Source organism: Setaria italica, chromosome VII (assembly GCF_000263155.2).
Source record: "Setaria italica strain Yugu1 chromosome VII, Setaria_italica_v2.0, whole genome shotgun sequence".
In the NCBI taxonomy this organism is placed as follows: domain Eukaryota; kingdom Viridiplantae; phylum Streptophyta; class Magnoliopsida; order Poales; family Poaceae; genus Setaria; species Setaria italica.
In genome coordinates this window covers 30,766,817-30,792,189 of record NC_028456.1, presented here as the reverse complement: position 1 = coordinate 30,792,189, position 25,373 = coordinate 30,766,817, and the positions used below count along the sequence as shown (strand labels likewise).

General features: G+C 47.8%; 4 protein-coding genes and 1 pseudogene across 7 annotated transcripts; all 5 read right to left on the bottom strand.

Annotated features, from left to right (window-relative positions):
• Positions 1 to 1,247: 1,247 nt before the first annotated feature.
• Positions 1,248 to 3,221, bottom strand: LOC101784935 (receptor-like serine/threonine-protein kinase SD1-8). Its single transcript, XM_022828557.1, is given in 3 exon segments — positions 1,248 to 1,408; positions 2,622 to 3,059; positions 3,062 to 3,221. Coding segments are annotated over 3 exon segments (759 nt in total).
• Positions 3,222 to 6,133: 2,912 nt separating this feature from the next.
• Positions 6,134 to 8,028, bottom strand: LOC101764264 (xyloglucan endotransglucosylase/hydrolase protein 9). 2 transcript variants are annotated; one of them, XM_004976873.3, is made up of 2 exons: positions 7,611 to 8,028; positions 6,134 to 7,090 (listed from the first exon to the last, which is right to left on the bottom strand). In XM_004976873.3, exons 1-2 carry the CDS (start codon positions 7,918 to 7,920, stop codon positions 6,402 to 6,404), a joined length of 999 nt encoding a protein of 332 aa, XP_004976930.1. In that variant the 5' UTR covers positions 7,921 to 8,028; the 3' UTR covers positions 6,134 to 6,401. The 2 variants fall into 2 exon arrangements, with proteins under 2 accessions (XP_004976930.1, XP_004976931.1); XM_004976874.3 differs by having other exon boundaries at positions 7,615 to 8,026.
• A 4,801-nt stretch (positions 8,029 to 12,829) lies between these two features.
• On the bottom strand, positions 12,830 to 14,410 carry LOC111257966 (annotated as a pseudogene).
• A 127-nt stretch (positions 14,411 to 14,537) lies between these two features.
• LOC101763597 lies at positions 14,538 to 18,994 on the bottom strand. The gene is made up of 3 exons (XM_012847222.2): positions 18,207 to 18,994; positions 16,341 to 18,094; positions 14,538 to 15,346 (listed from the first exon to the last, which is right to left on the bottom strand). The coding sequence occupies exons 1-3, from the start codon at positions 18,379 to 18,381 to the stop codon at positions 15,335 to 15,337; spliced, it is 1,941 nt and encodes a 646-aa protein (XP_012702676.1). The 5' UTR covers positions 18,382 to 18,994; the 3' UTR covers positions 14,538 to 15,334.
• A 271-nt stretch (positions 18,995 to 19,265) lies between these two features.
• On the bottom strand, positions 19,266 to 25,045 carry LOC105914788. Of its 3 annotated transcripts, XM_022827974.1 has the most exons (10): positions 24,772 to 25,045; positions 24,442 to 24,513; positions 23,009 to 23,137; positions 22,758 to 22,926; positions 22,549 to 22,670; positions 22,321 to 22,458; positions 21,357 to 21,583; positions 20,077 to 20,923; positions 19,887 to 20,005; positions 19,266 to 19,796 (listed from the first exon to the last, which is right to left on the bottom strand). In XM_022827974.1, exons 2-10 carry the CDS (start codon positions 24,511 to 24,513, stop codon positions 19,790 to 19,792), a joined length of 1,830 nt encoding a protein of 609 aa, XP_022683709.1. In that variant the 5' UTR covers positions 24,772 to 25,045; the 3' UTR covers positions 19,266 to 19,789. The 3 variants fall into 3 exon arrangements, with proteins under 3 accessions (XP_022683709.1, XP_012702950.2, XP_022683710.1); XM_012847496.2 differs by having other exon boundaries at positions 24,442 to 25,045; XM_022827975.1 differs by having other exon boundaries at positions 22,758 to 22,913; positions 24,442 to 25,045.
• Between the last annotated feature and the right edge of the window lie 328 nt (positions 25,046 to 25,373).

The following is a 25,373-nucleotide window of genomic DNA, read 5'->3' as shown; positions in this document are numbered from 1 at the left end:
CAGCTGATCAGCAGCTCGAGGCTGGCATTACATGATTTTTACATCTTCCTGATTTCCAGTCGTTCAGAGTTTTCCTTGCGACAGTGCATTCATGTCTGGTGCTCAGTCTTTCATCCTAGTTATAAGCAGCAATACAATGCTAGTGTGTCCCTCTCAGTCTCATGTAAAGTTGATTGTTTCAAACATTGTCGACCTGCAGATATCGGCCTCCTCCAGGAGCGTAGCCAAAGTTCTATAGCTGACCACCGGCGCCGTGGGCTCGACAAGCTCCGAGCTGGAGCTGCTTAGCATCTCGACGGCAGAGGACATGGCTGGCCTGTCGTCCGGCTGCTGCTGGACGCAAATGAGACCGACCTGTATGCATCTGCGTAGAAATGTTGCAGTCGGCCCTGGCAGGTGCCGGTGTAACCGCGGGATCAAGGAGGGCCGTGACGCTGCGGTCGGCCCACAACCTCCAGGCCTGCAAGAAATGTTGACAGTCTATTAGTAACTGAATTTCTCAGATAGGAGTACATGTTGTTTGTTCATTAAGTCATTTTAAGATTACGTATCAATACGAGATAATACCGACGCACTTGCCCTAACAGTGATATTAACTTACTTCTGAGACGAGTCTCGTCGGTCTGTCAGAGTTCCTTCGTCCACTCAGTGTCTCCGTCAATGTGACCCCGAAGCTGTAGACATCGCATTTCAACGTTGTCTCGCCACCGTCACTTTGGACGTGGGGGTGTTGGTTTCTTTAGTTCTTTAGATACTAATTAGGAATATTAAATATAGATTAATTATAAAATCAATTGCACAGATGGAGATTAATTTGCGAGATGAATCTTTTAAACCTAATTAGTTCATGTTTTGACAATGTGATGTTACAGTAAACAGGTGCTAATGATGGATTAATTAGGATTAATAGATTCGTCTCGTGAATTAGCCTCCATCTGTGTAATTAGTTTCATAATTAGCTCATATTTAGTCCTCCTAATTAGCCTCCGAATATTCGATGTGACATGCATTTTAGGAGGTCCTAAACATCCAAACACCCCCGTACTCTGGAGCCATATATCCACTTGGCACGATAAAATTCATCATGAGCAGAGTGAGTTTCCATTAAAAAAGATGGAGTGGATACTGAAGAGTAACCTGATTGGAGAGAAACAGCAATTTTCTTACGGCGTGCCGATCCTTGCCCGAGTTCCTGTTGCTCCGGCAAGGAGCAGTTTTGCCGTCCCGAAGTCCGCCACCTTGGCATTTCATCCACCGTCCAGCAGCACATTGGCCGGCTTCAGATCCCTGTGGATCACGTTGCCGGCCGATCCCTCTCCCTCGTGCAGGTGCTTGACGCCCTCCGCAATCCCAAGAATTATTTGCAGCCTCTTTCGCCATTCCAGCAGAGAGCGTTCTTTACGTTTCCCTGTCAGTTTCAAGAATACAAGGAGCATTATTCAGAGCTTCAGGCAAGGAGATAGATGGCACTATTTTCATAAAGGGATACTGTCTGCATTTGGCCAGTAGTTGGGTACCGAAGATGTAGGCATCCAAGCTCCTCCTGTGCATGTACTCGTACGCCAGAATTTGCTCGTTGTCTTCGTTGCAGTAGGCAAGAAGCCGGACGACATTTTGGTGCTGCTTCAGTCCGGAAATCAGTTGCATTTCTCTAGTGAAATAGCTGACGATTATCTCCGGAATATCACTATTCCGTCTAAGCCTCTTCACGGCAATCGTTCTCCCGGCTATTCCTTGGAGGAGCGGGTGTCCTCGGGGTAACTTGCCCTGCATGCAGGTAGTAATTACCGCACGTTTGAAATGGTTAATTGTTCCTTCAAATGTCTGCTTGTGTTCACTGTTCTGTCGTTAGCAATTAGAATTCGGTGGGAGTTTTATGCATTTTCGACCAGAAGGTGCAACAATTGTAGCAGGCAAACAGATAGATAATCATACTCCCAACAGAACGTTTTGATTGCAAAACAGAGCGTTAGGGTGCTTCAAATGAGGCGGGAATCGACCTACGGGCGGCATCGGCAGATCCGCCCGAGCTTGGACGCCGGCGGGGCTTCGGGCGGCGGGGCCGGGGGAGGTGGCCGGGCCTCAGTGCGGCGTCGATTCGAGCGGCGGTCTCCCATGTCCATGGTTCGTCTGTCTCTCTTTCCTCGAATTGCACCACATTCTGCTCGATTTGCGCCGCGTGCTGCTCGATTTGCTGATGACCGGGCGTGGTGCGTCGGAGGCGGCAGGTTGGCGCGGGGCTCGGGCCCGTGTAGGAAGAGGAGAACGGGGAGGCGCGCACGGTCCAATGAACAAACCGCCGAGCAGGGGCCTCCCTGGAGACCCGTAGGAGAAGGGGCTTGAACCTCCTACAGTGAGGACCTGAGTAGGGATCCTGCTGAGTGCGTTTTTCTTTCCTCGGTCCCTACTTTTTGAGTGCCGGAGTTGTAACGTAGAGTAAACATACCGTAAATCAGTAATTCCGCACACCAGTAAAGTAGAACATCATACTAATACTAGAGTTGTAATGTAGAGTAAACATACCGTAAAACAGTAATTTCTTTCTCATGACAAAATAGTAGAAATGTAGAGCAATAGCGTAACAACATCATAAAAGATTTGTGCTGCTTCTGCATGCATACCTGATTCAGACTTTGCCAGCCTTATGTACAGGGTCTGCCCTCCACCTAGGTACTGTAGATCAATGAGGTTTTCTGGCCACATGAGGCATCCGCTTCCGTCACCGCCTCCTTGGATATCCGCAGCGGCATACGCCACGCAGGAGCAGTTGGCAAGGCACCTCGCCCTGCACTGATCCAGCGTGATGCCCATGTCCAGCGACGAGTTGAGCGTGTCGGGCAGCTTCACTCCCGGCAGAGCGGCGAACCAGTCGGTGCTCGAGCTCCTGCTGCCGCCGCAGTCCAATGGCACGTTCCGCCGGCACCCGCGCGACGTGTCGTCCATGTTCCAGTCCGGCGGCGACACGGCGGCGCTGAATCCTTGATGAACACAGCTGCAGAACGAGGGTGACGTGGCCGCGGCGCTCTGGTTGCACAGGCCAGATGGCCCGCACTTGGCGTCCACCAATGGCGTCTCGGATCCCAGATGAAGCGCTGGATCAAGGGCGTGTCCATCAGGACGAGTCGAGTCAAGGGCCCGCCTGCCTTGATGCTGTAGCTGTAGCTGACCTCGCTGGGACTGACCGTCACCTGGAAGGCGAACTTGTCGGAGTAGGATTGCATCTCCGACGTGAGCGGAAAAACGCTGCATGGAACCATAGACTGGACTGCAGAGAGAGATGGCAGGGCAAGATAAGTAGGTCTCGCCGCCGAGACAACGTATAAAACGTAAGCGCGTATTGAAATCTGGTCGAGGAAGAGCATTTCGTTGTCATTGAGAAGTCTGGACTTTGACTGCTTTTCATTGAATTGATGAAAGAGGCAGAAACCGATTGAGAGCCACGTGAGTACAGGCATTGACATGCTCACTCAAACAAGAATGAGCATTAACAGTTTCTATATTATGCGGAGACCCAATCAGAATATCTTAATCATATGGAATTATCCCTTATTCTTACACGACTATCCACAAAGATTGGAGACATGACTGTTTTTTTGGTTTGAAATGGTACAGATGGAGGCAGAGTAAATTTCAAGCCAAGGCACTTGCTCGGAAGTCTGAACAAAGCTTACCGAAATTCAGTCGAGAACGACCATCATACATTGTCACTGAGAAATCTGACCCTTGTTTAGTTCACCCCCAACTCCCAACTTTGACACTATGCAAAAAGAAGATTCCCCATCACATCAAACTTGCGGTACATACATGGAGTACTAAATATAGATGAAATTAAAAAATAATTGCACAGTTTTGTTGTACTTTGCGAGACGAATCTTTTGAGCCTAATTAGTCAATGTTTAGACAATAATTCACAAATACAAACGAAACGCTACAGTGTGCTACAGTGCCAGCACAGTAATTTTGGCACTCCAAATTTTGGCAACTAAACAAGGCCCAGTGTTGGACTGCTTAAAGTTGAAAGGGGAACAAAACCGAGGGGAAGCACGTAAAGAGGTGAGCACAGACATTGACAGGTTCCCTGGAAACAGAACGAATGTTCTTAATCATGCAGAGGCACAATCAGATAACTCTTTTTTTTTACCAGCAGCGTCTAATTTGGAAGCGTTGCAGAACACGGTTGCTGAAAAGGTTGGGAAGAACAAAAAAAGAAAAATAAGAAAGAAAAAAGAGCCTGTCAAACTAATGGATGTGAAGGTCGCGTGGCGGCTGCTGGTTTGGGGCTACATGGGGCGGCTGCCTTACAACGGCGTGAAGGTAGGGGTACCGAGGTCGCCGGCGAAAGCTGTGCTGGGTTCTTCAACCTGTGGTAGTGGCAACGTCTGCGGACGGCGTTTACTTCCATAGAAGCGTTGCCAAAGCGACTCCCACCTCTCTCGGATTTTCCAGGTGAAAACCTATTCCGGCTACCTGGATGAGTGACGGTGACGACTCAACGTCACATCCTTGTTGGAGTCGCTCCTATGGGATCCATTCCTTCAAGTTTAGCCATGGTGGGGTGCTCCTGTCCCCGTGCAAGAAGCTCGTGAGGATTTGAGTGAAGGAAGCATGCGGAAGAAGTTTAAAGTTTAATCTTTCTAACTTTTTTCTATCTTGTGTTCTCAGTTGAGATTTGAAATCTAAGTACTCTTATAATGTTTTAGAGTCTAAGTACTCCTTTTGGTCGTATATATCCACTCGTGGATATAGAAACCGGATTTCTATCCTTTATCTAAAAAATACTAAGGAATGTTCTTAATCATGCAGAGGCACAATCAGATAACTTTTTTTTTACCAGCAGCGTCTAATTTGGAAGCGTTGCAGAACACTAGCTAGGTTGCTGAAAAGGTTGGGAAGCAAAAAAGAAAGAAAAAAAGAACAGGTCATTTCTGCTCGTAATTTCGCTGATAAGCAGCAACGCTTCAAGTTGTGCAATTTTCCACTTTTATTTTCGTTTTGCACCAGTGCTAACACATGACTCGTGCGTCACCTTTTTTTTTTCTTTTGCACCGTGCCAATCCAGTGAATCCACATCCTTCCGCAGTCCCATTATGAACTGCAACGTTCTATCGCCGGATCGTTGATGTGCAAAGTCGAAGCTGGCCACCGCTGCAAAGGAACATGCTGCACTCTAGTGCTCTGTGCTCTCTAGTCTCTACAGCCTCTGCATCATGCATGGCATGCAAGTTGGCGGGAGGAGGACAAGACGAGCCTCGATCCAGGATTGCAGAAAAGCAAAAGGCTGGTCCGGCGCTCTGGCTCGTGATGTACCCTACCCAGCCGGGGCCTGACCTGACACGTCCTATTTGACTTGTGACCTCGCTCGCTCGCTGCCATTGTCGCTTCCTTGTTGATCTTTTGGCTGCTCGCATCGCAAGCAGCGTGCGCTTGGACTCTACTGGCCCATGGATCGATCGATCGATCGGTCAATGGACCACCAGAGTGTGCAGTTAGCCAACAGTTACTACTCTCTAGTTACACCCTGCATGATCGCATCGAATGCGTGGTTGAAGCGAAGCGAAGGGCCACAACGCTGGTAGTGAAAACTGTGAAAAGTGTCTAGTGCTGACCTTGAGTCTTGGGAGCACGGCGACATTGAGCTTCGCGCAATCTGGGCATGGGAGAATTGAATTCGACTGGTTTTCTCGGCGCAGAATCAAGAGCGCCGGAAGTTGTATTGTAGTTGTAACCGAAAGATCGGAGAAATGGCAACGCGGATACCAGATTTCTGAAGCCATTGTTGCCGCTGCTCTGGTGCAGTTGCACAGAGGGGCTCGCTGCTCGCAGGCAGCGTGCGCTCGACTCGATCAGTATTCAGTGGACCACGAGCACTGTGTCCTGAACGTATGTGTACCTCTGAAGTCTGAACTTACTCATGATTAAAGGGTTACCACCTCACCCGATTCAAAAGCAGCAGTAAAAGTGGATTCAAGTACTGTACGAGCCTCGATCGAGACGGCCGTGACTGACTTTTCATCGTGGTGAAACATGAGCTTGCTACGGACCACATCGACTTCAACTCTATTCGTCGCGCAATCGAGATGGTTAGGCGGGTAAATGTTCACAAAGGGCTGAAGAGATGGCACGAGAGAGAAGAGAACAAATCTTTGGAACAGAGCGCCGCAGCACCGTTCATTCCCATCATCAACATGTTTTTACAAAAGACACCTCCACTGACGCAACCCACCCCGAGAATCACCACACACACGGCAGCCAATGCAAAGCCTCACTACAGAGTACAGACAGCCATTGCTGCATTCCCAAGCGCAAGAAGCCAGAGAGGTGAAAGGAAACCAGCAGTTCCATGACCCCATCGATGATAATCGATCGACAACCCAGCGAAGAAGATGATATGATCCATCAGATCAGCCTCCGATCAGCGCCCGGCGCACTCGGGCGGCTGGACGGGGAAGCGGTCGGTGTCGACGCAGTAGTCGTAGACGAGGTGGTGCGCGCGCGCCCACACGAGCTGGTGGCTCTGGTGCACGCTCAGCTCCGACATCTCCTTCTCCTTCCACCAGTACCGGCCCTCCTTGCCCCACGACGACCCGGTGCAGCGGGACACCTCGCCGCCGTCCCAGTCGGTGGCGTTGCCCGCCCACACGCAGCCGTCCACGCGCACCTCCCGGAACGTGGCCTCGAACGGCGCGTGCGACCAGTCCGTCTTCACGCGCCCGCCCTGCGTCGCCCAGTCGTCCGCGTTCCAGATCGAGCTGTACACCGCCATCGGCTGCGGCCCCGGGAACGGCGGCGGCGATGAGTCGGTGGTGCTGGTGTTGGCGGCGTGGCGGTGGTGGCCGTGGACGTGGCGGGAGGACGTGTTCTCGTAGACGCGGATGGGGGTGTCGTCGACCATGAACACCACCTGGCTGGGGTTCCAGAGCACGGCGTAGGTGTGGAAGTCGGTGGTGGGGTCGAACCACAGGTCGATGCGCTGCTCGCGGTTGCCCACGCCGTCGATGTACAGGTTCGTCTGCACCAGGTACGGCTCGCCGCTCGTGTTCCCCAGGAACTCGAAGTCGAACTCGTTGTGCTTGTCCCCGCCCGAAGACAACTGCCAAAGCAAGTAGCGCAATTTCAGCTTCACAAACCTAGAGGTTTCACAAGCTAATACTAAGTGCATAGGAGTGCTAACAGCCTAACACCGTAACAGAGTAAATCTACTTCATGGGGAGATAGATTTGTAAAAGTGGCATCATCTTTACTTTAGAAAAGCCACTGCATCACACTAGATGCTCTCTCTGCACTTGGTCACGTGCCGTTGTCTTTGTAAATGAGTTCTTGGCAGCATCCCCCTGACAGACATGGCAAGCATGTCGCAGCATTGGCTTTCGATAATTTTATTATTCAATATTTTGGCAGAGAGACATTTTCCAAATGTAGGCATTTGGTCTTATAGAAATGCGTAAATGCAGCTAAGAACAGCAAGAAATGCAGAGGCCATAGATGAATGCCTGGTTTGCCAAATGCAGTACTAATGCCCATTGCCCAACGGAAAACAGCAGCATTGAAGCTCAGTAGCACTAGCAGACATTAGTACAGGGCAACAAAGCGAAAGCAAGGCCTGCACTCACTCACATAGAAAGCGGTGACGACGCCGGCGGAGTCCCCCGGCACCAGCTTGAGGTCGGCGCTGGCCTTGCCGTAGAGGAACTTGTTCTTCGACACGAACCCGCCGCCGGAGTTGGCGTCGAGCCGGAGCTTGAGGAGGTCCCCGTCGTACACCATGTGGTCGTTCGCCCAGCTCGGCTGCACCACGTCGTCGAACTTGGCCGCCGCCGCAACCGCAGCCCCGGCGCCCAGCAGTGCCGCAACGGCCGCCACCACCACGGCCAGCGACGCCGCAGCGCCCCAGCCTCCACGACCTCCGTTCCGCAAAGCCATTGCCACGAAGGCACACTCTTCCCACGCGCTTGCTCTGTTACCGGGGTGTGTTCTGCTCTGCAGCAGCGAGGGAGGCTGCCGCTGTGCGATCGAGATGAGCCATTGCCATGGCCTCGGCGGCCGTTATATAGGCAAGCGGAGGAGGGGGGAGGCGTTGGCTTACGGTGGAAGAGTCGCCCGTGACTAGGAACGCCACGTCGGAGGCCACCAAGGTAGCCGTTGCGAAATAGGGGGCCCGCGTGCGGCAGCAGGTAGGGCCCATCGGCGTGGCAACTTTTGCGGCTCGGCCCACTTTTCTCGGTGCAGCTACCCGGCCGGACGCAACCGCTGCTGCTGCTGGTCATCCGCTGCAGCAAGCTACGGGTACTACTCGCTCGCTGCTCGCATGAGTGATGCGGTCCTGGCTGGAAACAGCTGGCACTCGGATCGCTCCGTCGTGGTCGTGAGGGGTACGTGACACGGTAAAGAGAAAGTGAGAAGTGAATGAGGGTAAAAAGAGAGTACAGTAGCAGGTTTTTACCGTGCTAGAGCGAGCGGGCACTCGTACGAACAGGGTTTGCAGGGTAGTAATAACAAGAATTAAAGATGGAAATACCCCACTTTCGTCTACCGCACGCCTGCAGCTGGCAGGGTACCCCGCGGCTTGATGGAGAAGACAGGGAGCAGCTGCAGGCTCAAGTGCTCTCATGGCTTGACGGGAGCATGTACTGCCTTTGTAGCAGTCGCTCCACGTACGCTTGTACGAGAGGTGTGAATACACGGCTGTCGCGTAGATCCAGCTCCAGTGGCCGCCTGGTACTGCGCTCTGATTGGCGATCTGTTAAGTACGTGACACCCAACATTGGTAGGGCACTGGTAATTGCTCTGTCAAGGACTCGGCGACGTACACAGACACAGCCGAGAGAAAAGGAATCTTCATGACTAGCCCTTGCAGCCAAAGCAAGTGCTTGATCGTCATTGTTTACACCGAGGATCATCTAGTGACGTCCAGCGCTATGGCGTATTTGTACATTGTTAACCACCAATCTACTTCGCGTTCTAGTAGTGGCAAGTACTCCCAATTAGGAGCAGTTCCCGAGGGTCCTCCATCCAGCTGTGAATGAGTGAGATCCCATCCTTTCTTTCTTCTTCAGTTCTTTGCCATGTTTTTTGGTGCGCGCGGTGCACGATGATGGCACTGCACGCATCCTCACACGACATGTCTTCTCTTTTTCTTTTTTTGAAATGAACTCACACGACATGTCCACCGCTGCACGAACGCAGCAGCACGCACGCAGCTCACGAGCCCTACGGCCCTAGGCCAAGGCATCTTTCGAGTCTTTTCCCCTTTCCGGACGCCACGACCGAGGCGCATGATATTTGTCTTGTCGACGAATCCTGTCCCAAATTTCCAACCCTGCCCTTCTCTATACACGATCGCTAATGGTTCTCGCTCGACACGCTGCCGCTAGTGGCTACAGCATGCCAGCTTCAATGCAGAACTAGAAATTCCACGAGCAAATGTTATGTTATCCCACACGTGGCGGATGAATGGTGCAATCTCTCTAGGACTAGGGTCTTGTTTAGTTGCCCAACTTTAGGATATCCAAATTACTGTAGCAACACTGTAGCGTTTCGTTTGTATTTGTGAATTATTGTCCAAATATTGATTAATTAGGCTCAAAAGATTCGTCTTGCAAAGTACAAAACTGTGCAATTAGTTTTTGATTTCGTCTACATTTAGTACTCCATGCATGTACCACAAGTTTGATGTGATGAGGAATCTTCTTTTTACATAGTGCCAAAGTTAGGATTTGGGGTGAACTAAACGAGGCCTAGTAGTACACATTTGTTACCATCATCCACCGTGATCATATCAAGCCGGGAATCACGCAGGAGGCGTCAAAGTGAAAGGATGGCGCGCGCAGTGCAAGCCTGCAACACTACTCTCCCCTCCCTTTGTTCACACTTGAGCGCAGAGCTCGAGGCAGCTGAAGCAGCGAGTGAGCTGTGAGCCAGCCAACGGATACCTCCTGGCCTCTGGCCTGCACAAGCCCAGGCCCAGCCCACAGTGCATGATTCAGGTGGGTCCCAGAGAGATGGACACTGACAGCTGGGTCCAATACCTTTGGAGGAGTAACGGTGACGTCAGCTAATAATCATGCCGCCTGCTCCCCCTCTGGCTCGTGCCCGTCCCTCGTCCTGGAAAAGGTGAAAGGGAAAAAGGTTTCGGAGTTTGGAGTAGCCTGCTAATGGGTTGAAACCCGCTCCGAATCTGCCCCCACCGGTAATAAATTAACTCATTTACACACCCCGTCTCGCTCCATAATTCTACTGTGTTAACCCAACTCAACCCGCCTCACAAATTAATACAACCCGTATGTTTGGTAAATGACCTATAAGATTATACAACTCTAGTGTTCACATCTTAAAACTTTAGAGAAATTGATCGAAATTTGTTGCAGATGAATTAGTTTGACAGTTCGCTACTTTATGCAAAGTAGTGCGGCTGGACTTATATGTGGGTCCCGCGTCAAGAGTCGAACTAAAACTAAAACCTCGTGTTCACACCTTAAAATTTTGGAGAAATTGATCAAAATTTATTGCAGTTGAATTAGTCTAACAATCCGCTACTTTATACAAAGTAGTACGGTTGAACTTATATGTGGGCCCTGTGTCAAGAGCCGAACCCAAAATTAAAACATCGCGTTCACACTTTAAAAGTTCAGAGAAATTGACCGAAATTTGTTGCAGATGAATTAGTTTGACGGTCCGCTACTTTGTGCAAAGTAGTGCGGCTTGTGGCTGGACTTATATGTGTGCCCCGCATCAAGAGTCTGATACTAAAACTAAAACTTCGCGTTCACACCTTAACATTTTGGAGAAATTGACCGAAACTTGTTGCAGTTGAATTAGTCTGACAGTCCTCGCTACTTTGTATAAAGTAGTGCGGCTGGACTTATATATGGACCCCGCGTCAAGAGCAAGACTCTAAAACTAAAACCTTACGTTCGCACCTTAAAATTTTAAACAAATCGACCAAAATTTGTTGCAGTTGAATCAGTCTGACAATATAAAGTAGTGCGGGTAGACTTGTATATGTGCCCCGTGTCAATTTCTCTACCTTAAAATTTTAGAGAAATTGATCAAAATTTGCTACAGATGAGTAGTTTGACAGTCTGCTACTTTGTGCAAAGTACCGTGACTAAATCTACATACGGATCTCACGTCAAGAGCTGAAACCTGAAAGTTAAACCTATGAATTAAACCCATACAAACTCAAGCAAAAAAACACTTTCAACCCGTCCCAACTCGTATTTGTGATATACCCAATCCACCACCAGACAACCCATCAGGTACTAAAAATCATTTTAACGCGTCACAGCCTGCCCCCACAACCCGCCCCGTAAAACTCATTTCAACCCGCCCCACTAGCAGTCCTATTCTGGAATAGGCCAATTGGCCAAAAACTACTCTTCCGATTCGATCTGCGATCGCTCTGGCTGGCTGGCTGCCTGCCTGCCTGGTGAACATTTTCAAATTTGAAACTGCACCGTTGGTGTACAGTCTCGGCCGACTGCGCCCGTGTACCCCGCAGCGGTTCGACGGAGCACGAACATACTTGACGACAGCCCAGCTCCAGCTGGAGTAAATGTGTTGTGGGCTTGTGGCCCGTACTCGTTTTTGGTACTCTACGACGCCGTTGCCAACCATTTCGACATGGGGCGGGGGGTACCTACGTAGAATGCGCATCGTGCACCACCTTGTTATTACTCTCCATCGGTACGTTATGGAAGGAACTGATGCTGCATCGTATTTCTTCCGCTGCGAATTCAGCATGGGCGCGTGCGAGCGGCTGGAGGAGGGGAGGATCCCGGGTTAACCGAGACGCCGCGTGCCAATCACATCGTGATTTCGCCTGGCCCCTCCTCGGCTAGCATCGCGTCGTGCGCCATTAAACTCACGGCAATGGCATGAATCGCTGGCGTGTGCTGCCTGCCCATGGCTCTCCATTGATTGGCGTACTGCCGCTTGCGTGTGCTCGCACGGCCGCCTGCCTGCCTCGCCTAGGCCAGCTGAGCACGTATATATATCATTGCCTTGCCTGCATCGATTTCAAATCCTTTGACAGATTTGCTACGGTCGCGATAGCTCAGACTCCTCGATGTCAATCGAACATACAGAGAGGGCCGACTACTCGTGAATAGGCTCGGATTTGCACGGGCAGTGCCGCCGCGGCCACACCACATTGTCAAATCAAATCAAATCATGAACTAATTATGTTTAATAGATTCGTCTTGCAAATTAGATTCCATCCGTGCAGTTAGTTTTATAATTAGACTATATTTAATACTCATAATTAGCATCGAAACATTCGATGTGACATAAACTAAAGTAAACACCCTCTTAATCAATATGGTGGCCGGGATTAGATTGCACAAAGATATGCACATCTGCATGCTCGGTTGAAACTGAAGTAATCGTAAGCTCGCTCGCAATGCGCTGCAGTAGACTCGCAGCCACGTCCCGTGACGCCACAGCACAGTGGTGTTACTAGATACTGTAGACAATAAGACAAGGACCAACCGGCGGTGGCTTTGTTCATGTCCAGCAGCAATGCCGTCGCGTCGCTGTCTCGGCGTGACGGTTGCCGGCATGCATCCGCGCACGTGGGCCAGGCCCCGTCAAGCTGTTGGGTTTTGGCACCGTCTCTACGCCTCTCTCTCTCTTCTACTTGGGCTGACGGTGTGCGCCACAAAAAGAAGAAACCCCCCGTGGGCGCCCCGGAAGCCCACTTAGGTTTGAAATTTCGATCTGCTGCGCGCTGGCCTCGAGTTCAATTGTGGGCTTGTTCCTCCGTAACATGGGCCTAGCAAGAAGATTGATATGGCGGTGTGAGCGAAAAACAAGTAAGCAAGAAGAGACAGACTCAGGGATGCATGTCGAGCCGAATACACAGGCCGTGGACCTTGGCGAGCCCAATACTTGGCAGCACGTGAGCCCAAACCAGTGAGGAAGACGACGCGACCACATCTGGGCCGCGAAGGTTCGATCTGACGGTCGAAACAGCCCCGAGGGTGGACGGAGCGCCACCGTGCGTGGATCGAGCAGTCCCTTGTGTCCCTCCGCCTCGTACAGGGTCAGGGAGCCCTCGCAGCGGCGCCTGCTTGCATCGAGTAATCCTATCGATTGCAGACTCAAAATGCTGCATTGTGATCTGAGTTTGCTCGCTTCTTGCAGCAATTAAAGCAGCTTCATTACAAACATTGGCAATGTCAGCTCCAGCAAACCCAGGTGTCAAAGCAGCTAGCCTTTGGGAATAAAATGATGGTTCATTGTCCAGCTTAAGCTTTTTAAGATAGATGCGGAATATTTGATCACGGCCCATTATATCTGGCGTGTCAATTGTTATCTGGCGATCAAACCTTCCTGGCCTTAATAATGCCTTATCCAGGATATCAAGTCTATTTGTACCAGCGAGAACAACAACACCAGAAGTTGCTCCAAATCCATCCATCAATAGCATCGATTTCATCAACAAATACAATACTAGGTGCACACTGTCGAGCTTCTTGGAACAAGTTCCGCTCTCTGGATGGTCCAACACCAACAAGCATTTCCATGAAATCTGAACCAGAAATAGACAAAAAGGGCACACCAGACTCTCCTGCAGTAGCTTTGGCAAGAAGAGTCTTCCCTGTACCAGGAGGGCCTACAAGCAGAGCGCCTTTGGGTATTTTAGCTCCCAGCTCTTCATACTTCTTGGGGCTTTTAAGGAAATGCACAAACTCCATTATTTCTTGTTTAGCTTCATCACAACCGGCTACATCCTTAAAAAACACTTGGACCAACAAATAAGCAAGTGTTATTGAAAAGACACATCCAATAATTTCATGAAGCTTGCATTGTTTCTCATGAAAATGGTAAATAAAGTTACTGCATAACTAAGCAATTGGAGTTAAAGAGGTCAAGATTTAGCCTGCATATGAAAAAGCATTTGGGCCAGAATTTTTTTATTGTCACATTCAAAAAATAGAGCCAAGCGAAACAGTAAAAAGAGTGACAAGGGGGAAAAATAGCAAACCTTATTTTTGGAATTTTTGTCCATCTTTGTCACAGTAGCTTTTCCAATGTTGAAAATACCACCTCTTCCCTTCCCAGGACCACCTCCAATATTGAAACCACTCTGCATCCTTTTCCCCATCAAATATATCAGTCCAACAAGAAACGCTGTTGGGGCAAACCTCATAACTTCCTGGAACCAACTTACTTCAGCAACATAAGTTACTGGGACAAAATCATGTGGATCTATTCCCATCGCTTCCTGGGCTTCCTCTAACTTCTCTCCAAAGGAATCAACACTACCAATATTGAAGTAATACTTGCATCTACTGGGAGCAGGCTTGCCTGGAACATCAATGGTAGAAATATGGGTATCACTATTTTGACCTTGGCTCTTTGGCTGTGGTGAAATCCTGACATAAACCTTTGCCACTGATTTATGCAGTAACTTTATTTACCATTATTTAAAGTATAGTATGTGTACGAGATATTTGATACAACATATATGGTTATCGTGAAATGAAATTGTTTAACAAAACTATCAATTACACATAATAAAAGTTCTCAACATTGCATCCACATTCAAAGGCTAGCAACGAAAACTTCAGGTACAAAGCGTGTGATAGCAAACTAATATTCTCCCGCACAGGACATTAAGACAGATATGTCAGCAGAAGTAGATCAGAGGAAGAACATAACCAATAAGTTACACAAAAGGCAATTCTGCAATAGTGTATTGTCTATAAAGACTTCATCTCTCCCTCATTTATATAAATGTTCTATCAGTGGTCTAGTGTACTCATAATGTTAACCCATAAGTGCAGTGGAAGGATGGTACTCCAGCTACTATTTCTCAGTTCCACATAAAAATTCATCAATGATTTCCTCCTCACAGAAAGGGGGGATTCTCTTAACAGGAAGCATCCAACGCCAATCCCAATCCCACTGGACAGAATGATGATGCCGAAGCTCCGAGCACTGCAGAAGGAGAGGTTATAACACAAACTCCACCGAGTCCATCATCGCAGATCTTCAATTCGGCTCCTGCTCGTGTGGAATGAATTGATCTTGCTTTACCCAGAAATACATAGTACATGTCCCCTGAATCAACCTCATCAGCAAGTAGTTCTTTCCCCCAGGTGTTCATCAATCCCGCTGGACAGAATGATAATGCTGAAGATCCGAGCACTGCAGAAGGAGAGGATATAATACGACGTCCACCGAGTCCGTCTTGACAGAACTTCCATTTGGCGAAGCATTGTCCCATTGTGTAAGGCATTGACCACATGGGAACACTGCTCGTTGTGCAAGGAATTGATGGTGCTGCACTGTCATCTTCAAAAACTTTGCACTCGTCGAGGATTTTCATATCTCAGTCACTGATCTGAAGAAAACAAGACAGGCAATTAAACAAAAAACGAATAAGTAGCCCTACATTCTCCTTAATATACAAGTCTGGCTCTACTCCCATAAGAGAGAAGTGCTTCGAAATGTATGTAAATTTTATTGAGTTTAGCTGACAAATTTCTTTGTTAAAATGTCAAAAATGCTAGTCAAATGTTTGATGTCAAAACAGGGATAAAATGACAAAGCACTCATAAAAGTGGGGAGGGGGGAGTGCATGGGCAAACTTGTCTTTTCATAGCTGATTTGACATTGTTTGGTGCTCTTAATGGGATAGTGGGCAAACTCTATTCAGTTTGAAAAAGCAGGGGCAAAACCACAAAGTTGAACAAAGCGAGGGCAAAATACCATTAGCCTTCAAAATAGAGGCATGAACACAAATGCCCCAAAAGTAAAAGAAGCAAAGGGGCACAGAACTCCGGTGACAAGGACATGGATGACCGACCTTATACTAAAAAAATATCGAATCGCACCATTGTATAATATATAGATCCCTGTTCACCTAAGGCTGTCAGAATTTTTTACAACAGAATATTGGCTACAATTGAGGCCATACCAATGAAATTTCCACTTCTACATTAGCTAATCATAGTTACTAATCCATTCTATACAGATAACACAAAAAGGAGTCAGTAACTAGGCACCACTGGTGCTTCTACAAGGCCACCAAAATTTGGACAGCTGTATACTTGATGTAGTTTGCAAATGAAAGATCCATCTCTAAGATGACAGGACGCTATGATCAATTCCCAAAGGCATTCAATTAAGATAAGGTAACTTTACTCCCATGGTATTAGCACATACAACCCTCTACGGCTCTACCCTTTTTTATGCTTTAGTTATTATGTCACCTACTACAATTCAGATTTTCAACACATTACACGTGTAGCTAGTTGCCTAGTTCAAATATCAACCTTGTTTAACAACTAACCTACAGCAGTAAGAAAGATAGTAAGGGGTCTGTTAGGAAGTACCATGTTCAAGTAATTGCCAAAGTGAGAGGTAAATATCCACGGGCGTTGAACAATTCCCCTTTCATCAGAAGGCAATTTGATGGCAGAAAAAAGCGTTCCGGTAAGCATGTCAAGGCCGAGCTCATAGAATCCTGTGGCTTGCAGTTGCAGCCCCTCCTGGCCATGCTTGTACTCGTAGTCGGTAACAGAGAGGTACATGACACCATCATGCTGTGTGCACAGAACAGGAAAACTGGGCGTTAGCGGCTGCAGCTTGAGCTTGTCCTTGTAGATTGGGTCGTCCCAGAGATCTCGGATGCAGAAGGATGCTGCGTCCTCCTCCCACTCCCAATTCTCCATGCTGAGCGCGTTCTTGAGAGTCCATGTTGTGAGCACCACCTTGTCCATAGGGCTGCCTTCTCTGTAGCCAACCATGGAGACGAACTTGAAGGTGTCTCCGTTGTTGACGGGGCACATGGAGCGGTATTCCTCCGGCTGACCCCGCAGCGTGCCATTTAATTTCACGGCACATTTTGGGGGCAACGGGATGAAGTGGAAGACGGCACGAGCATCTTTGATGTTGGTGGCGAGCCTGTCGATGAGGTTGCAGACCAATATCCCAGTGAGGAGATCAACCCAGCAGAGTGAGGTTCCTGCAGCGGCGAAGGCCATGTCCGCAAGGAAGGAGCAGTCTTCATCGGCGGGGAGAGGGAGCGGGAGCGCTACCTCCTTCTGGATCCACCGGCCGGCGAGCGGACCGGAGCCGGGCGACCACCACATAAACAGGGTGGCGTGGCGTGAAGGGTCGTCCTTGCGCAGCAGGAGCTCAGCTAGGACGTAGCACCTGGCGGGTATGAAGTTGAGGACGGCGACCCCACCCCCAATGTTGTAGTGGGACCAGAAGTTGACGCGGGAGCACGACAGCGGCGGGACGATGGCGACCGAGTCGGCCCAGGAGTTGTAAACCAGGTAGAAGCCTGGCTGAGGGAGGCAGGGACGGTAGGTGCCGACGTAGAGAACGAGGATGGATTCGTCGCATCCGGCGATGAATGCGGCGGGGGGTCGGGTCCGCAGGTGATGGTCGGGTGGCCAGGAGATGCCAAGGGACAAGGAAGTGATGCGGGGGGGATCGGCTAGCCGATGAAGATGAAGGTCGATGCCGTCCAGCACCTCACTGTAGTAGGCAGGGTCTTCGGCGCCACTGAAGGCGACCGGCTCCCTGCGCAGGGCGCCGGGGCGGGAACGCCTGGATGCCTTGAGCTTGCTCAGGGACGCTAACGCCGAGATCTCGACCTCCGCCCGGTACCGCATGACCAATGCTTCGATGGCCGCCTCCCTCTTTTCCTCCGCCTCTTCTCGGCTTGTGCACTCGGGGAAGTCGTCGGCGAGGACGCCCTCGATGAGCGGATCGAGTTGCCAAGACCCTGTTTTTTGGATGACGTCTTCTAGCTCATCGACGAGTCGCACGTAGCGGTCGACCAGCAGCATGCTTGGTTGCTGGGCGGGGGCGGCGAGAGCGAAGAGGAAGAGGAGGGGGGCAGTAGCACAAGATTGGTTGCTGGGCGGGGGCCGCGACAGCGAACAGGAAGAGGAGGGGCGGCGACAGCGAACAGGAAGAGGAGGTGGGGAGTAATATAAGAGAGGCGGAGGAGTCGGCGTCGGCGTCGGAGGAGGAGGTGGAGTCGGAGTCGAACCCCCAACCGATCGATCTGCTGGATGGACGGCGCGGATGCCTCCTTGCTGCCCTGCCTGGCTAGGCCTAACAAACACGGCCTCTAGAAGTTTGGTTGGTTCAATTTGAGCCCAGAAGAAGAAACCGGCCTTGCCCAAGCCCAAGCAAAAGCTCGGTTCTAAAAAAAACATGAAACAAGTGTTGCCCAAACGTACCACTGTCCACTTTGTAAACAATTACCAATGACCGCCGCATTCGCGCGCCCCACCACCCCGACCTTCCGCCGGCGGGACCGGAGGACGAGGCCCTACTGGGCGGGGCCGGCGGCGGAGGCAGCCCGGCCTGTCTTCCTCCTCCCGCTCCGGTCCGCCGCCGGATCCGCGACATCATCGGCAGCAGCGGCGGCGTGGACCCGGAGCTCCCTCGCGCCGCCGGATCCCCCGGCTCCGCCACCCGTCCGCGCCCTCCCCCCGCCGGATCCGCTGCCCCTTCGCGCCCAAACCCGGCGGAGGCAGCGACGGCGCCGGGGCTCCAGCTGCTGGACCTGCCGGAGCACCGGGGCTCCCGCTGCCGGATCCGCCGCCCCCAGCCCCAGGCCGCCCTCCCGCTCCCCCGACGCCGGCGGCCCGTTGCTCCCCTTGGACGCCGTCGGCCGCGGCGGAGCTCCAGGCCTCGTCCTCTCCCTCGCCCATGGCGGAAGCTTCGAGCTGGAGCAGGAGGGAAGTGCGCGGACGGGAGAGGAGAGGAGAGACTGCAGCGTGGGGGCGGATGGGAGGAGGAGAAGGAGCAGGGGTACGGGGGAGAGGGTATTTTGGTCCTTTTGCTGCAGTACTTATCGTCGGTTTCAGGAGGTGGAACAAACAGTATTTTAGGAGTTTTAGAAGGCTTCTAAAACTTTCAGAAGCTAAAACTTTTAGGAACCTTTGTCATGGAAATATCATAGCTACATTGATCTTGCCACACCTTTTCTTTTTTTAGGAAAAATAACCATCAAACATCTGGGAAACTTTTTTTCCCTAAAAGGACACCAACAGTTTTGCCATGCTATTATTAGAAGAAATAAAACCCGACCAAACAAACAGTACAACTAGAGGCCACTCTAAACAAAACCATTACCTTGCGTCTTCCTCGCAACAGCTTAGCCCTGCGCAATGTGCATGAACATAACAAAACTTGCTTTTTCAAATGTGAATCTGTGGGCAAGATGCAAGCACTCGAGTTGGACACAGCTAAAAAGTTCAGGTTGTCCAGGAGAATTAACAAGCCGGTCGGTGTAATTAAAAGGATACAGAGGGATGTGCTCAAAGAAAATCAATGTCGATCCCAAGATGACTCACAAATTTGTAACACCAAATTTTTTAGACAAATTATGTAATACATGATCACTAAGCTGTAATGGCGGGGCCAAGCAATTTGTGCTGAACGCTCTAGCCTGCATCCCGGCAATTGTGAGCAGCCGCATCACGCCTACAGACAGCAACAGTGTATGCAACACAGAGATTGAACAATCCAAGGCAACACGCAAGTGTGCCACTCCCCTAAAAGCTCTAGTTTTTCTTCACAACGTTACAGAAGGAGGGATACAAACCAAATTGGCACCAACACCGATCACACAGAGCACTGTTCAATTCGCAGTACATCATGAATCAAAGATAGCAATAGCCCTTCTCAGTCAGATCCACAACTGCAGCTGGCGCACTGCACTGAGCAAGAATGGGGATCCTCGCAACTAGCATCTTAGGGTGGCAGCTCCTCAGCTCAAAGATACTCTTACAGTGCTTTTATCCGCATTAGGATTTTATAGTCTGCAGTATAGCCACAAGCATACCCTTAGGACTACAATTACTTAGGCAGTAAGCAGGCACGGGACGAGAATGACGAGGATATTTACTTACATTTCCATAAACGTCCTAGCATGATAGCCCGTCAACTCTTTAGAAAGAACTTCAAGAACTTCTGGCAAGACGAACTCCAACAAGTAAGATAAAGCCACCTCTGCAGTCTCCAAATCTGCCTGATACAAGAAAAGCCAGTGAATATGCAGCTTTTTCCCAAATATACACAACTTGGTACAAAAGATACTACCTCAACAGGAGGGTTGTTAAGAAAGTTACAACCAAGGTGAAGGCAGTGAGTAACCCCTTGACCATAGCCCTGCATATTAGTTGCAGTGATTGTGTTCAGAACGGCGGCACCATGAACTGGGGGATTCTGAACAGCTGCGCCAGGAACTGGGGGATTCTGAACAGCTGCGCCAGGAACTGGAGGATTCTGAACAGAGCGTTTCTGGGGTGGCACATATGTGTAGGTATCTTTAAAAGCGTCAGCACCTTTAATTGTGGTTACCCATCCACGAACTCCAACCAGCTGATCCACACGATTAACCACAGCCTCAGGAAGCTTTGAACACAGTCGATCCACTAAACTATACACCATTTGCTTCTCAGCATATGTAAGCAGGCACGGGTGGTTAACTAAAAAGGTGACAAACTCAGGCTTGAGCCTCACACTCTCATCAGCATTAAGCAATGTGTTGAGCAGATACCTGACATGCACTGGATAATTTCCAGTGTCAAGATCAACGAACAATAGGACAATATCGTACGACCGACGATAATCAGCTGCACCTCCAGCTGGGGAATATCGGTGTACTGGGACATCAGGACTTATCCTCATATGGCCATCGTACAGTAGGACATCAGATAAGCTAAAGGCCCCATTCCAAGAAATATCACGCAAATGGCCCTCCCGGCACACACATACAAGTAAATAATGTAGCAGATACTGGAAGAAATCGGATAACACAGGTGCAAACTCATAGCTTCCTTTACTTTTCATTCTCTTGTGGATGAAAACTCGCCGAACTAGGCGCTTCGAGTATGCATCTATGATCTTATTCATCGGATAATACCAGCTGCAGAGGTAGCTAGAGCTGCAAAAATTGAACATATTACACCTCCTTGCACTAAAAATATTGATCAACTACATATCCTTCTGCTTATTCTTCCATTTAGAACCTTCAATGGATATAGTTACAGCTAAAGAGCAAGTTAAGAAGCAGAATTTAGCATTACATAACCAAAGTGTTTACAGTTTTATCATCAAGAATAAGCATCTTCAAATATCGTATTTCCAATTTCAGCGGTTCACGGAAAATAAATAAATAAACATACGAAAAAAGATCCAAACAGCCAGTAAAATGCTTTATATAGACATGCCAACTTTAGTTAATGCTTCCCAATATAAAAACGACAAGGGCCAAGCCTTTTTCAGTAGGAAAAAAAAGCTGATCAGTTAAGAGATCTAACAAACATTTGTGAGAACAAGTACAGATTCAACCCAAGGGTTAGAGCTATAAAACTTACTATGCACCTCCCCTCATCCTTGGAACAACATGAATACTTGAGCGGCCCAGAGCCAGTACCGAGTTCACCATCAAACCTTCGTCTAACATCTTTCCATTTAATGTCAAATAAAAATCACGGGCTCTTATATTTGATTTCATAAGGGCTAACAGAACAAACTTTAGTATTGTTTGTTTCCGTGGGTTAACTGGCATTTCAATTTCATGCCCACAGAAGCAAACTTTTACCTACAAGAATTTCAAGGGCAAACAAGGTATACTTTAGAAAAATAATTAATAGTTGTAGAAAACAAGGACAGGCACATTAATTCCTTCTATTTTCTATAGTTTTAGAAAAGAAACAAATGATAAACTGAGTAAAACAACAAAAAAATGCCTTAAGAATTTCAGCCATCAGTAATTAACGGGTGTTAGCTGAAAAGGCTTTACTTTGAAGAGGTTCATTCACACATATATAGCATGGATGCTAGTTAGGGGGTGTTTGGATCCTAGAGCTAAAGTTTAGTCCATGTCACATCGGATATTCGGATGCTAATTAAGAAGACTAAACCTTAACTAATTACAAAACTAATTGCATAACCCCTAGGCTAAACCGTGAGGCGAATCTATTAAGCCTAATTAATCCATCATTAGCGAATGTTTGCTGTAGCACCATATTGTCAAATCATGGACTAATTAGGTTTAATAAATTCGTCTTGCGATTTAGCCTAGGGGTTGTGAAATTGATTTTGTAATTAGCCTATGTTTAATACTCCTAATTAGTATCCAAACATTCGATGTGATAGGGACTAAAGTTTAGTCCGGGGATCCAAACACCCTCTTAATAAACATTCTAAAAGGCTAAAGCACATAGAATCTCAATTAGCATTCCAATAATGTATCAAAGTGAGGCATCCATTAATAACATCAATATTACTGTATGTTTTACATAAAAAATGATAGAAAATGGAAGTTAAAAGGCTTACATGAGCAATGGGAGATACACTGTCCTCTGGTGGCGGGGGATGCGCTACATCAGCACCTGAGGTGATTGTTTGGTCTTTTGAAACAAACATGCCATTGCGTACCAATGCTCTCTGAAGAACTGTCTTGCGTCCTCCAAACTGTATAACACAAAAGGAATGATTGCATTCCTGTAGAAAGAACTAAAAGCGAAAAAAAAACTTTAGAGAAAGAATATGAAATATGGAGACCTTGAAGTTCAGTTCAAGAGCAACATTCTCCAGATATTGCTTACTCGGCCGGCCAGCATGCTTTGGCAAGCAGCATTGAGATAGAACTCCAATCTCAGTTTCAGACACTCTTTTAACTTTCTCTACAGAAGTAGACACGTCATGTATATATAATAAAATACTCCAAGAGATTTCAAAGATTTGCATGACCTAACTAGAAGTATACGTACCATATGAACCACAAATTTCAGGCAGAATTACAATCAGAAGTTGTAGCTGATTTCCTTTTCCCTGCAGTCCAAGCACCTGTGTGGCTATCCAATGTACATCTCTTAAAGTGTTCTCGATATGTGTGGGAGCAACTGACATAACTTCTACACATGGATCTGGATTTACAGCCTACAGGGATTAGAGCAGTTAAATGTAAAATATACAAAACTATTCTGAAAGACTTCACGACATAAATAGTAGAGAAGTTTACCATTCCCGTGGCATTGCACATATGAGTAAAATCCATACAGAACCTCTGTACATCTTCAGTACACATGCTTGAAAAGTTTAAACAAGTCCAGTTATCAATAGTGATAATAGTTCCTCCATTAATCATTTCCTGGCAAGAATACAAAGATACACAAAAAGTAAGAAAGCATTCTTACAACTAAAGCCTAATCTAGAACAAGACAGTATCGATACTAACAGTGTTGGTAAACCCCAAATCAAGCATTTCCAAAGAATTTTTAAGAGTGTAGGATCAACCAAGCAACAACGCAAAAGGGTTCGCAAGTAACCTAATCTAGAACAAAACAGTATCGATACTAACAGTGTTGGTAAACCACATTGTCTAAATAAACCACAAATCAAGCATTCCAAACAATGTTTAAGAGTGTAGGGTCAACCAAGCAACAATGAAAAAGGGTTCACCAATAAACTTCTCCAGCTGAAAATTAGACCTTTCCAGAAATAAGTGTGTCAAATAAAATCTTTGCTTATACTATGTACCACCAAAAAAAAAAGTTATGTTCCCCACATAAAAATAAGTGTGTCAAATAACATCTTTCCATATGAGAAAGCATTAGAACAAGCAGCAGTAGCTAAAGAAGCTTTTAATTTGAAATGTTTCCTTCGCAAATATATGGCCACGATAGTAACCTAAAAAAATCTAAAATCCACAATAGTATAACAGTGGCAGACCCATACAGCCAATGCTCCAACACATAATTTGGAACACAATTGCATAATTTGGCTGGTACAAGTATAAGATAACCAAAATAGAGACATATATAACAAAAAAAGGTTCCTTAATATCTTAAATTAAAAAAACAAGTTCAGAACTTGCATAACCAAAAATACAATAGCAACAAATGATAGATCAACTGTTTTCCTGGTAAAACAAAGAATCAAAGATACAAAGACTTAGTTGTGGCCATGTAACCGAAGCATGCTATAAGGAATATTGCAAAGTACTAAAACATGACATTCACTTATCACAAACAAAAACTAATGGAAAACATATGAGTTATTATCACATAGCCTTTCGAGTTCCAATACATAAGAATTGTTATAAGTCATTCATATGTACCAATGGATACTCGAAAAATTGAAGTCAGAACTAATGCTGTGAAAGGCTGGCCAGCTGTGACCTGATGGAGGCTAGGCTAAGTAGTAAGTACTAACTGAAGAATGGCCCAATCCCAGGGTAGTCCACGGCCTACTAGAACTACCACCTGTGGTAGCTTTCTTATATCTAGATACTGGTCTAGAGGAATTAGCATTTGTAGTTTCAACACTAAACAAAAAGACATACTCGTAAATGCTGCACAAACCGTGCACAAAGATGATTGACAAGCTAACATATTTTCGATTTACAACTAAGGCAATGCTTAGGCTACTTCAGGGAGAAGAACACAGCATCACCTTATTAGTCATGTTACACTGTCCAGCACTTTCCGCACAAGTTTTCTCCCAACCAAAGTCTTTATCTTTCATCTGAAATACAACAAAGAAAGTGATTCTCCTCTGAGAGAATAAAACAAAATGAATCATTGACACTCGACTCCTCCAAAACAAGAAAAAAAGAATTTAGCAATAGTGGAAATGGTGTCGGCATAGATACCTAGAGAGACTATAACAGAAAGAAGAGCAAACAAGCGAGAGAAGCAATTCGTGCAAGGCTGCTGCTCTGCTTGAAGATGCCCGAGAGGGCGAGATACTGCAGGAACCGAAATAACCCCAAGGAACTCCCACCTAGCCCGGAGGAACTCCGTCATTCCCACGCATCATCTCCCTGCCGTTATTCTCCTCGCCACGCGTGCACCGATGCCGCCATGCCGGTGACCTCCCTGATCTGGCCATGTCGAAGGGGGCGGGCACCAGATCTGGCCAGGGCCGGCACGCCTGGGTGGTGATAAATGGGGTGCCAACAGCCAAGGCGAGGTCGGTCTCGCTAAACTTCTCCGAAAACGAGGCGGTGCTGCTACAACTTGTATTCCCATCAGTGGCCTGAGCGCTCCGCGCAGTTATCCAGTTCCCGAGCGAAAAGGGTTAAAAAAACAGTAGCATAAGATACATGGGAGCCTCTGCCCTCTGCGCAACAATCAATTATTTTGAGGTATATTTAATTACATAAACAATGAAAAAACGATCGCTAAGAGATAGGAAAAAAGGCAAAGATTTGTTTTTCCGAAGATTTTTAAAAAAGGCCGATGATTCGAAAAGAAGATTAAACAGCGAGAACAGCCTGCATAAAAAAATCTTGCATCCAATCGGTGGCAATGTTTCGCAAAGGAGGTATCTTTTCACGAAACAGGAAATTTAACTGCTGATTCTCTTGCTGAAGAAATTGAATC